The following is a 13092-nucleotide window of genomic DNA, read 5'->3' as shown; positions in this document are numbered from 1 at the left end:
AATATACAGAAGAAATAGAAAGAGACATAGTGGAGGAAATTCACTAAATTGCTATGAAAGGGGAGGTGCTATTGCTAGGTGATTTCAAGCAGCCAGATGTTGATTGGGACATCCCAGTTTCAGTGTCATCTAGAAAAGAGGATATCCTGGATTCTCTGCAGGAAGAACTGTTCCCTCAACTGGTAATGAGACCCACAGATGAGGGGGTGACATGGAACCTGATGCAATGGAAAGGAAAAGAAAGATTATCATCCATAAACTATAAGAGACAGCTAAAAGAAGATGACAAGTGACAATGTCTGGAAAAGCTAAGAGAAACCGAGAAAGCAGTCAGGAAAGCAAAAATGTAAAAGGAAGAAAAAATAGCTAACATGGTAAAACGAGGGGGGGTAAGACTTTGTTTTTTTGTTTTTGTTATAAAATAGGTTAGTTTTAGGAGCAAGTGCAAAAGTAGCATTATGGGACTCAGATGAAGGGGAGGAATATAGAGGGGCTGATGAGGATAAAGCAGAATTGCTTAATAAATATATCTGTTCAGTATTCACAGAGGGAGGGCCATGAGTAGGACCACATAAAATGGACATAGAAAGGTAACGCAATGACACTGGAAGGGATACGTCTGAGGATATTAAGGGAACTTACAGAAATTCTAGCAGCTTCAGTGACTGACCTTTTCAAAGCTTCTTTAGAGTTGGGAGTAGTTTTGGAGGACCAGAAACAAGCAAATGTGGTTCCTCTTCACAAAAGTCGAAGTAAGTTGGAGGCTGGTTATTCTAACCTCTGTGTTGAGTAAATTAATGGGATCGCTGCTAAAATAGAGAATAGTACAGTTTGCAGGTCCTTGAGGAGACTATATCCTGGAATATTGGAGAAATTTCAGCAGCCTTCCATGAAGGACATTGTTGTAGAAGGCAGAACTATGGCACAAAATGTAGTTTTACTGGTGTTGATGACTAGCACCAGTAAGCGAGAGGCATCGGTGCAAAATAAATCAGAACCTGCCGAGGTGACTGATTGCACCCTGGAATGCATGATCCAAGCCAGTAACACAACTAGCCTGGCATAGGGACCATGTAGAATAAATGGCCTGGTGCTATAGGAATCTTCCATGCCATGAAGGATGAAGGCACTTGCACTGAGTAGACTACCTTACATTTAGGTTTCGAATATAGGTCTGTGCTCACAGAACACTGTGCAGATGGCACTGGTTTCTTTGATGCTGAGGGAGACAACACTGGACGGGACCCCTCATGCTACTTAAACACTGGTTTCCTCAATGCTGAGGAGACAAGCCTGGAAGGGATCCCTCGTTCCTTATCTGGTGCAGTCTTCCATGCCTTGTTCATCCCCTATTCTGTGGCAGATCTTGCACTGTGGAGTGGGCGGAAGCCTTTTCCATCTTGCAAGAAAGAGATGGGAAGTTGAATCCCACATTGTCCTTTTGTGGCACTGAGAATCTTGAGAGGCCTAGCTCTGAGAGAAGCGGCTCCATTGCCTGGCCTCATGCCATGGCTTTTGAGTCTTATCTAATGGCACCTTCCACAGGATCTTCATCTTCCAGGCACTGTTCTGTGCATCTTCAGAGGCATATGGCTACAACTGTAACAGTTGCCAGCATCAGAAACCAGGCCCAGGCAGTAATAGCAGAGGGAATGAGTATCAGAGATGGACACACAGCACCTAGAGACATAGGCCTCAAACTTGCTAACCGCAGGCTTCTTGGCTTTGGATTTTTCAATTTTTTTTTAGAACATTAAATTTTTGTTGAGGGGACTGCCGAGGCAACAACAGTGAAAAAAGAATTGCAAATGTGACTTGAGGCAGAAATAAGTCCAGAAACAACACCAAAAAGGAAAAAAAAAATTAAGAGAAACTGGGAACACTTCCATACATTAACTCAGAAAAAGATAGTCTGAGGGGCTGATGAGGCAGCATGCATGTGTGAGAACACCGCATATGTTCAGTAAGATTTTTACTAAGCTGTGAGAGCTGGGTCTGTGTTGGTGATGTCGTTGGATAATGTCACCCATGTGTTAAGGCTGATTCACGGCTGCCTGTCAATGGAGAAAAAATTGTACCATTACTACAGAATTTAATGCACGCTCATAAATTATCATTCACAAACATTTTCTGCAAATCTTTTCTTGTTAAAAAAACCTTTATTAAAAATGAAGTATTGGGAAAAACAAAATAAAAAAACCACACACAGTACTACAAAACAAAATGGACAAAGTATGAACTGTGCACAATTTTAGCAAAAACAAACTGCTTGTTTAGGTGCAGGTACATTGTTGAGCTACTAGGGGAGAAAAGTGTTACCAATCTATAAGCGATACTCATCTCACTTAACACTGGAAGTTTCAGCTTTGCAGGAGGCTCCCCTTCAATTGCCTGGGCAATTGTGACATTAGGTTTTAAAACACCCACTGCTCTAGAATTTGAATCATTCCAGTTTTACTTTGAGCCAAATTAGGCAATGCTGATTCTTAAGTGAACAGGTATAACTCCAGGCTTCTTGCCTGTTTAGGAGTGGCTAGGTAAAAGTTACAATAGAAGCCTATTCAAAAGGCAATGTGAAAGAGAGAGTCTTGCTTCCTAATAATTACCAGAGGAAATTAGGGAACAAAGCAGAAATTAAATAAACAGAAAACATATTTAATAGGCAATATGCCAAGAAAAAGTTAGAAGGGCCAGACAGGGATGCAGATTTGTTTTCATCTATTTTGGTAGTTTTATGTGCGTACATCTTTTACATGCGTAAAAAAAAGGGGAATAAAAAAAATATAAATAAACACAAGAAAATAAAATATATCATGCATATTAAGTATATAACGCATGCACAAAATTCAAATTTATGCAAGTAAAAAAAATGACATTTAAGCACATAAACTATCAAAGTGAATGAAATAAAAAAAAATAACATATCAAAAAAGAAAAGGAAAAAAGGATGCAATGAATGAATAAACTGAAAATTGTACCATCCATCTCTAGTGGTTATTAGAACAGAAAGCGGATTTTTCAGTTCTGAAACATCAACAATGTACTTTATAATACAAATCACTTATCTCAGAGCCTGACGTAGAGAGTGCGCTCATGTTAGTGTCTGGTTGTATGCAAATTTTACTCTCGATTTAACTAACGTGGAGCTTTTGCGTACAAACAGGCACCAACAGGTATGTGCAAATTAGCACTCCATCATGCAAATCCTATGTTAACGAAGGCATTACCTATTTCTTCACAATGCAGAGCTGTGCCTGCTTAACTCACCTTTTCTTAGTAGTGAAAACAATTTTTAGTCAGAGATGGAGTTAAGTTTTCAGGGGTAGTGTTAGTCTATGGGCAAAAGCTGGAGTTCTGGTGCTAGGACCTACAATCTGGATTTAGTCACAGAAAATATGTTTTTTGCACAAAACATGGTTTTGAGAACATAAAACAGGACTGTGCATAAATCATCTTTTGTGCACAGAATACATGATATGTGCGCATAAAACAAAGGGTAGACTATAAAAAAAAGTCCTGGGGTGGGGGAGGGGAAAACAAAAACAGAAATATAAACTACAATACAGAAGCAGTAAGGCTTTTTGTGGGATAGTAAGAGTAATATGACTACTCCGCCTCCCAGAATGGGAGATGGGATGAACTGTAATCCAATGGGGCAGACGGTGCATGCAGTGCTCCTGCTCCTCTTTCCTCAGCTAGCAGTATCAGGTCTCCTGGATTGCCACAGGAATCCTGAACCCTTTACTTCCCCATAACCACATTAAAATATGAGATCAGTCCATGCAAAAGATCACATGCACATTTTAACTTGTGTTTTTGCACACAGTCTGTTTGGCATTTTTTTAAATTCCTGAACAATTAGAATAACATTAGCTTACTGCACTGGAAGTTAAACTTTGTTTTTAAATGTATGGATTAAGAAATTGTGAACTGAATTTCAGCACAGTTTTACCACACAGCTTACTATCAGCTTGATACTGTAAGGTGCGGTTGGAGATTAACTCGCTGTGGGCGCACAATCGGGACGCGTAAGGCGATCCTGCGATACAGTCTCCAGTTTCACGCGTCCTCAGCGCTTCTTGAAACCGACCCGTAACCTTTCCCGCACGCATGTAAATGATATGTAAATGAAGGAATTAGCTACTTAATGAACGAATTAGCTATTCCCTCTGATACTGTGACACGCGCTCCGACTATCGCTTTTTTTCCCTGCCGATATGCCGCGCGTTTAACCTGTTAGTTTACCGCCTACCCCTACCCCTGCGCTGGAGGCAGGAGTAAGGGTAAGCGGCAAACTTTCCCCCAGCCCCCGCTCACCTGCCCTGGCCGCGTCCATGGGTGCCGGTCTCCGGGGTAGCCCCAGTCCTCTCCCGCCTCCCGAAGCAAAAAAAAAAGCGAAAAAAAAAAATCCAATGCGGCCCTCCTCCGGACAGCGGCTCCTCTGCCTCCCAGCTGCCGGCGAAGATAGACGCCCGAAGCAAAAAAAAAAAGCGAAAAAAAAATCCAATGCGGCCCCACTTCGGCAGCCCCCCTTCGGCGGAGACGGCAGTGTAAAGCGAGACAGACCGTGGCGCGAGAAGAGAGAAGATGCAACTTACTCTGGACAGCGGCTCCTCTGCCTCCCAGCTGCCGGCGAAGATAGACGCCCGAATGGATGGCCCCTCGTGCAATTTGACCTCAAGGCGTGACATCGCATGCCGTGACGCCAAACGTCGTGACGTCACGCCTTGAGGTCAAATTGCACGAGGGGCCTACCCATTCGGGCGTTTATCTTCGCCGGCAGCTGGGAGGCAGAGGAGCCTCTGTCCGGAGGAGGGCTGGCTGGAGTAAGTTGCGTCTTCACTCCTCCTCTCCTTGCGCCCTCTCCGCCGAAGGTCCGTCTCGCTTTACACTGCCATCTCCGCCGTAGGGGGGCTGCCGAAGGGGAGCTGCCGAGGTGGGGCCGCATTGGATTTTTTTTTTTTGCTTTTTTTTTTTGCTTCGGATGGAGGGAGAGGACTGGGGCTGCACCGGAGACGGGACGCGGCCAGGGCAGGTGAGCGGGGGCTGGGGGAAAGTTTGCCGAGCATCGGAGAACATAACTGTCCACTTCCTGGTACCTGTCATTTCAAATGTCATTTGAAATGACAGATACCAGTGTGGCCGTGAAGCGTTAGGCCCGCGAACCCAGGATACTGTATAGGCGCTCTATACAGTAAAATGGGTTGCGCGGGCCTAACGCTTGCCTAAGGCTTCGCAGCCGCGGCATGCATTTGCATGCAATTTGAAGAGAGTATCGAGCGGTAGGTGAAGAGAACTGTGCGTGCGGGGAACGAGGGTGCGCCTGACACTGCTTCTACCGCGGCCTTAGAGTATCGATCTGTATGTTGGGTCCTCAGTTACCCAAATATCATGCATCTAAAGCCATTGAATATTTTTCTGATTTTTAGAATCAAACTGATCCAAGTCTCCCCAAAAGTGTTGACAGTGTAAGAACTAAATCACAAAGCAAAAAGATAAACACATCAGAGATAAATATTCAAAAGCATTTAGCTGGCTAACTCAGAAGTGCTCCAGGGATGTAACTGAGAGGAGTTAGCCAGCTAACTCTGTATTCAGATAACTTACAGGGTCATTTATCAAATAGCATTATTGCATGCAATAGCAGAGGCAGAGGGAGAGGGAGAGGGAGAGGGAGAGAGAGAGAGAGAGAACCGTAGTATACACATGCTAGATAGGTAGTTATATCTTTATGGGAAGCCCACTTAGTAACTTGAGGTGAGGTTTAGGTATTAGTGTAGAGGTTAGGGGCCACTTTGATATTCAAAGTGAGAAGTACGAACAGCACAGTGCTCTCTTGTGAAGATTTGATAACCTTTGGAGTGAGGAAACTCAGCCAAAGATGAGATTTATGCAATGTTCTCTCTCAACCTAGCTTGATGTTACCCAGGTAGAGCGTCCATCAAGTTAGGTTGAGAGAACATTGCACAAAGATGGCTAGGTTCTCTCTCTCTCCCGCTCCCTTACCCTCCCCCTCCCCCCCAGTGGTTGCATGTAGGAAATATCACAATTCTGGCACTTATCTCAAAATGCAAAAAAGTTATCACAATTTACAGTAACTTAGCACTTCACATAGGTATTAGCATAAACCACTTATTACCATAAAACATGCCCCTTTATCTATCACATGCAATATTTAGTGCATTTTCATAAATCCAGGCCTTAGCTGGCTAACCCCTAGATTCATCCAAAGGTTTTAATAATTCAGTGATAACAAAAAGGGGTGTGGTTATGGACATTTTGGAATTACCACACCATGCAGTATGATGTGATAAATCCTACTTTTGGAGAAAGAGAGAGAGAAAGAAAGAGAGAAAGAGAGAGAGAAACTATCTACAAGGCCCTTATAGTAGTTAAGTATTTAAATCTCTATAGGAGGGCCACCTAATAGGTCGAGGTGAGGTGTTAGTGGTGGTTTTGGGTTTAGGGGCCAGTTTTGCATGTAGAGTGAGACGTACAAACAGCACAGTACATCTTGGGAAAGATTTGACATCATTTGGAGTGAAGAAAGTCTAACAAAGATGAAATTTTGTACTATGTTCTCTCACCTTTACATGATGGTACCCTCTCACTACAAATGAAGTCAAATCTTCCCCAAGGTGAACTGTGCTGTTCGTACGTCTCACTCTACATGCGAAACTGGCCCCTAAACCCAAAATCACCACTAACACCTCACCTCGACCTATTAGGCAGCCCTCCTATAGAGATTTAAATAGATGCACACAGTGGAGTCCCTCTCTCTCTCTCTCTTACTCCACTCTACTCTTCTCCCCCTCCCCAAGCCCAGAAATGGCCAAAATACAATTCCAAAAATGTATCGCAACTTGCGTTATGGTCATTTCGGGCATATCACACAGCTTAACACCAGGGAAAATGGTGTAGTTATTTCTGGCGTTAAGACCATGCGATAGCATGCGTTATGCTATTACAATTTTTTATTTATTTATTTATTTAGTGATTTTTATATACCGCGGCACGGTGCAATGTCCCCTAATTTAACTAATTCCCACCCAAAACTCCTCCCCGATCCTGCCCCTCAAAAATTTTGCATTTGTGCCATGCACTACAGCATTTTTTGCATTCGTTATGGCGTTAATGTGTATGTCAATGCGTTTTGAAGAAATGGTCAGGCCAAAGACCTGTTCTAAAGTTAGCTGGCTATATTCAATAGTGCAGCTGCACTATTGAATATACCTCCAAAATTAGACGGATAAGTTTATCTGGCTAACTTTGCTATCAGGACTATGTCTGAATATGGTCCTCATCAGTGTATTTCCTGTTTATATGTAGTTTCAATAAGGAATGTCAACAGCATGACTGTTTTAGGCTGTGTGCTTGCTTGGGGAAAAATATTTTACTCCCTGGAGAATTCTGCACAAACAAATTTAAAATTCTGCAAAATTCTGCATACTTTATATTGGTCAAAATAACACATATATACATGACAGTCTTTAAGTAATTACTGGTAATTTAAAATATAATACAGAAAAGTTATTACTTAGATGCAGATTTTTAAATATTTTGAGCAGAATTTCTCTAGAACATCATTCTAAGAGTCTCTTCTACCCTCTCTCCCTACTCCCTTAGCCAGTCTCCTTTCACTTTGCCCTCTCAGGCATCAACTCCTCCACCTGCCACTATCTCTCCCCTCCTCCTCTGGGCTCAACCCCTTCCACTCTATCTCCACTCCCAGAGTTTGATCCCTTTCTCAATACTGTCCCTCACACAGGCTCCATCTGTCCCTCTCTCTCTCTCACATACACACAAAGGCTCCATCTCACTAAGGCACATACACACCCCTTCATACAGGCTCACTCACATGCACACATCCCTCATACAGGCTCCCTCTATCTCTCATGCACACACACACACCCCTTCATACAGACCCTCCCTCTCTCACAGACACATACACACACCATTATACAGGCTACTTCTCTTTCTCGCACCACATACACACCTCCTCATACAGGCTACCTCTTTCTCTTGCACACACCCCCAACACAGGCTCCATTTCTCTCTCATACATACACCCTCTCTCAAGCTACCAATATCTCTCACACAACTCAGCACACTGGCTCTTGCTCAACCCCCCCACACACATAGGCTCCCTCGCTCTCACACACATCCCTTCACACAGGCTCTATCTCACACATACACAAATCTCTTCACATAGACTATCTTTCTTACACATATACACAATCTCACACAGGATCCCTCTCTCACAAACAAGCACCCTCACATACACACAATCCCTTTTCACACACCAGCTCTCAATCTCTCACAAATAACACACTCCTTCACAATCTCCTCACATAGGATCCTTCTCTCTGGCACCCACATCCACGTACCCTGACACATGATCTATCTCTCACCCCCCCTGGTTTGCAGTCTTACACCACACACACACACACACATACAGATCCACTCTCTTCGGGGCCTGTTCCATCTTCACCGCGAGCGGGACGGCCTCCGCTCATGAGATGCCGAGGCCTGTTCCATCTTTGCTGCGAGTGGGACGGCCTCTGCTCACAGCACGCCAGGGCCTGCCAAATTTTACACAGAATCTGCGCAGGAGGGGAACTCTACAGAAATTTTGCACTCCACAGTAACGCAGAATTCCTCCAGTACTAATCGTTTGACTTGTAGGTGAACCAGTGTTGACTCTTGTATCTCAGCCATGGGTGATAGTATTGGGACAGGACTGTCTGGAAGAGCCCCGCACCAGAAAGCAAAAAGAATTTAAAATTCTGTGCAATGCAAATTAAACCACCAACCATGGGAATAAAAATAAACAACTTTACAAATGACATTTAGTTAAATATGCACAATTTTATTTATTGAAGAGATCAGGACAAAACATTAAACCATATACATAACAATCAAAGCACCAGAGGCAATAAAACCCCACCATGCATGTCATCACCAATTGTCCTCCTATAAAAGGTACTTGGGGGGAAAAAAAAAAGGCCTTCTTGTCACAGCACCAACTCAGCACCATCTTCAGAGTGTAAAAAAAACACTTCTTTTTATTACCAAAATAGAACCAAGGCAGATCAGCTGCAGCTTTGTCTCTTGATCAAGAACCATGAACCCTCATCTTCTGTATATTTTGACCAAAACTTTCCTGCGAGGCAGGCAAATAGTGTCCAATAGTCAAATGCCAAGTAGCTGTACGCACATGCCACATACTATAATTAAAGCACAAATTCAAGTAACATTTACATACTACGGAAGTCCACATGTACCTACCAAAAACATGACCACTTTCACAAAACATATACAGGCAGTATAATCAGAACAACTGAGGTACTAGAAAACACAAATATTTATGCCAAGAGATTTCAATATCATATCGCATTATAAAAGCAGTAATAAAAACAGGTGCCAATCTAAAATTTAAAAAAAAAACAAAACTACCTAGAAAAGCCAAACAAAAAAAAAAAGTTATCCAGGGACAGAAATACCTGAACAGACACACACAAAATAAGGTGTTAACTACAGCATGTAACATGTCATCCTAAGTCAACCCGTAATTGAAGTACTGGCTTAATACATCACTACTGTGACATTTTTCCTCAATAAATATCATATAATTCTTGACAATACAAAGGTGCATACTAATGTGTGTGTTTCTTTTGTGGGGAGTTGTCCTTATTATATGAATTATCAGCTTATTAACACCCTTGCCTTTATATCAGACCCAAAGGGATTTTGTTGTTGGGTTTTTTTTTTTTTTTTTTGCCTTCTAAGACTAGAATCTGCTATTAGATAAGTGCCGATTCAACAAAAAATGCCAAACGTCACGGAGTGCTTTACGCGTGTGTAAACCCTGAATGAGTCCAACCGAACAGCTAACTCAGGGGTTACAGTGCAAAAGTGTAAGGCACCCTGTACTGCCTGAAATCTATTGCTGGTTCAGGCCTTTCCTCTTTTTTCTCCCACTATGTGCCTTTGAGAAGAATTCTCCCAAAAATGGATAAAGGTTTAGGAAGGATCAAAAAAGACACTTGCCATACACACAAAATGGGAGAAAACCCACACTTTTGATAAGGTTATTGTTTGTATTTTTATTTCTAGAAAAGGCACCATCTAGTCAAAGGGCTTTTTTTTTTGCCCCTTTAGCTATTAAGTGCAGCATGGCAAATGTGGAAGCCAGTATTTCAAACCCTGTTTATTATTTTCAAAAGATTGTATTTTTTAAGTAATTATATATATTTTTATTTCTTTAAATTTATTATTATAGCAGTTAATCGAAGGTTGAATTATAATAGCTTCCTGCAACGAATCATTTGACACAAAAACAGAACAGCTTGTTAAAAACAACAGTTACTTCCCCTTACGGGAACAAAGCATTAAAATGCCATTTCCTGACAAGAATACTAAGTAGTTTATGTAGAAGAAACAGGAGATGAAAATACCTATCAAGAGACATGAACTGAACTTTGTTTTAGCACCCACTTTTCATGTCAGTCTGTGTGTTCAGCTTTTTAAATTTATTCCATCAAAATATAAAGACAAACCCAATTGTACCTTCCCTGAATAATGGGCAAACATATCTTAACAGTGCGATGCCAAGATGTACGCCGACGCAAAATATTTTGTATCTGATGTGGACTGCAACTACCATACTGAAACAAAAACAGGAGTGATAAAGCTGCACCAGAAATGGCATGGGCAGTCTCCTTGGCTCCATAAGGTGAGAAGCTACAATTGCTCCATGCTGCCTTTTCTCCAAATCCAAATTAACTTGATAGCAGAGCCCTGCCCTCCCCCCCCCCCCCCCCAACCCACCAAGTCTCCCCCATGCTACATTTGTATAACAGTTTCTTGTGGGTATTCTCTCTCGAGCCAAGGAACTCTGAGAAACCCCACGTTGCTTCCAAGCTAGGCCAATGTAGGATGTGAATAATACAGTCAGGAAGGACTCCTTCATGTGGCCGCGTCCAGGTTCAGTACCTTCTGAACACCTGTCTTTGTGCTCAGTTAAAAAATGGGTCTAAATCCTCATCCATGTTGACGTCAGGCACCAGCTGATCAGACACTTCTTTAGCACCATATCCTGAATTAGATGCATTGAAATCCGTTGAAAACCAAGGATGGTCCAGAATTTCCTGCGAGGTCAGCCTTTCTGATGGCTCCCGGCGCAGGATGCTACGTATGAGGCATTTGGCCTTGGGGGATAGTGTCTCTGGAATGTTAAACTGCCCACGCCGAATCTTGCTGAAGAGGGAACTGGGCTCAATGTCATGAAAGGGATAGCGTCCAACTAACATTGTGTAAAGCATAACTCCTAGACTCCACACATCTGCTGCTTTGCCCGAGTAACTGCCACTTGTGTTCAGGATCTCCGGGCTTACATAGGCTGGGCATCCATGTTTATCAGAAAGAGAGTCATCATCCCCCTGTAAAATGTAAGCATCTTCCAGACTTTCCAACTTTACTCTGGTCCTGTGTGGTGAGAAGAAAAAAAAAGTTTATATAAAATTCAAATAATTCCACAATTTTCTTATTAACATTGCATGCTATAAATATTCTTAATGAAATCAGGATCTGGATCCTTAACTCAGAAAGGCAAATCAGATACAACTAGTCTGTAACAGTTCAGTGGACCACAGAGCTCCCTTTTAGGGGTTTAAAGCAGACTAAGAAAAAAAGCAGTATTTTACCACTTGCTCAGTGAGGATATATACGTTTTGCCAGCTATGCATGGAAACTAGAAACATGTGAGAACACACTCTTTAAATGACTGGTCTTTGCCAATAAAGAAGTGAAAATTTTCAGTCATTATACTATGTATAAAAGTACTCTGATCCTTATAGGTACTAGTCACTGCTATTATCATCACAAACATAAAAAAGAATTACTTCTAATTAAACACATCAACATAGGCCTATATGTAAATATAGGATAGATGGCAAATGGGTGAGAGAGAAAAGAGAGGGCAAAAAAGGATGGAAGATATTTCTTTTCCATTCAAAGAGTAGAAGGTAGAGTTACAGGGCCAATTAGTGATCCTAACATTTTATAAACTTCGAAATCCATATTCACACATTATCCAGCTGAACAAGTTAGCCAGATAAACATATCCAGCTAATTTTGCCAAGATATTCAGTGGTGCAAATCTAGTACTGATTGTATTTGGCTATCTTATAGTTAATCAGATACGTTTATTCGGCTAACCATCGGCCAGCCAAATAGCTATCCTAAACTAAGCCAGATAGGTATCTTTGCTCCAGAATGTCCCCATTCAACACCTCACTTAACTGGCTGTTTATCTTCATTAGAGATTTATAAATCGCTTACGCTGAAGCAATGGGCAATATACAATAAAACATACATAAAATAAAATACATTAAGTCAATGAAGACAAAAACAAAGGCAAACCTCATCAGACAACAATAATGCACAGTAACAGAATCAAGACAAGCTATTTCCCTAACCTTCAGTAACACAATACTTAGGCCTATTAAAGCAGGTTGTTATCAATAACAACCTGTACCATACACTGGCTATGAGTCTGCCAGTCTAAACAAAAATATTTTTAACAGGCTTTTAAACATTTTTGATCAGTCGGTCACATGTTTTCTGGAAGTGAGTTCCAAATTATGGGGGCAGCCAAAGAAAAAGTATTTTCTCTGGTTTCAGGCAGCCGTACCTGTTTAGGGGAGGGGTTGTCTAGCAAACCTCTCTGAGGAGAGTGGAGAACACAAGTAGGGTAGTACATAGCATTTGCTCAAGGAAAATATTTAAGTTGCAATAAACTGTGCACTATGGGCAGGATTTTAAATACCCCGCTGGCGCGCCTATTTTGCATAGGCCGCCGGCGCGAGCACAGCCCCGGGACGCGCGTAAGTCCCGAGGCTTCGTAAAAGGGGCGGGGAGGGGGCGTGTTCGGGGATGTGTCCGGGGTCAGGGGCGGTTCGGGCGGGACTGGGGGCGTGGCGCTGGCCCGGGGCGTGGTCGAGGCCTCCGGACCATCCCCCAGGTCGGTCCGGAGATTTTGTTGGCAGATTTACGCCTGCTTTCAGCAGGCGTAAATCTGCCAACAAAAGG

General features: G+C 42.4%; 1 protein-coding gene across 3 annotated transcripts in view; it reads right to left on the bottom strand.

Annotated features, from left to right (window-relative positions):
• Nucleotides 1-8848: 8848 nt before the first annotated feature.
• The window catches only part of TRIB2 (tribbles pseudokinase 2), a 42743-nt gene continuing 38499 nt past the window's right edge, over nucleotides 8849-13092 (bottom strand). For all 3 annotated transcript variants that reach the window (XM_029595922.1, XM_029595923.1, XM_029595921.1), the window contains one exon: nucleotides 8849-11487. In XM_029595922.1, coding sequence (XP_029451782.1) covers nucleotides 11019-11487 — 469 coding nt within the window. In that variant the 3' untranslated portion in view covers nucleotides 8849-11018. The remainder of the gene's footprint in view (nucleotides 11488-13092) is intronic.

The sequence above is a fragment of the Rhinatrema bivittatum genome, chromosome 3 (genome assembly GCF_901001135.1).
Source record: "Rhinatrema bivittatum chromosome 3, aRhiBiv1.1, whole genome shotgun sequence".
NCBI lineage: Eukaryota > Metazoa > Chordata > Amphibia > Gymnophiona > Rhinatrematidae > Rhinatrema > Rhinatrema bivittatum.
The sequence above is the reverse complement of the archived record's forward strand: the minus strand, read 5'-3'. Positions and strand labels throughout refer to the sequence as shown.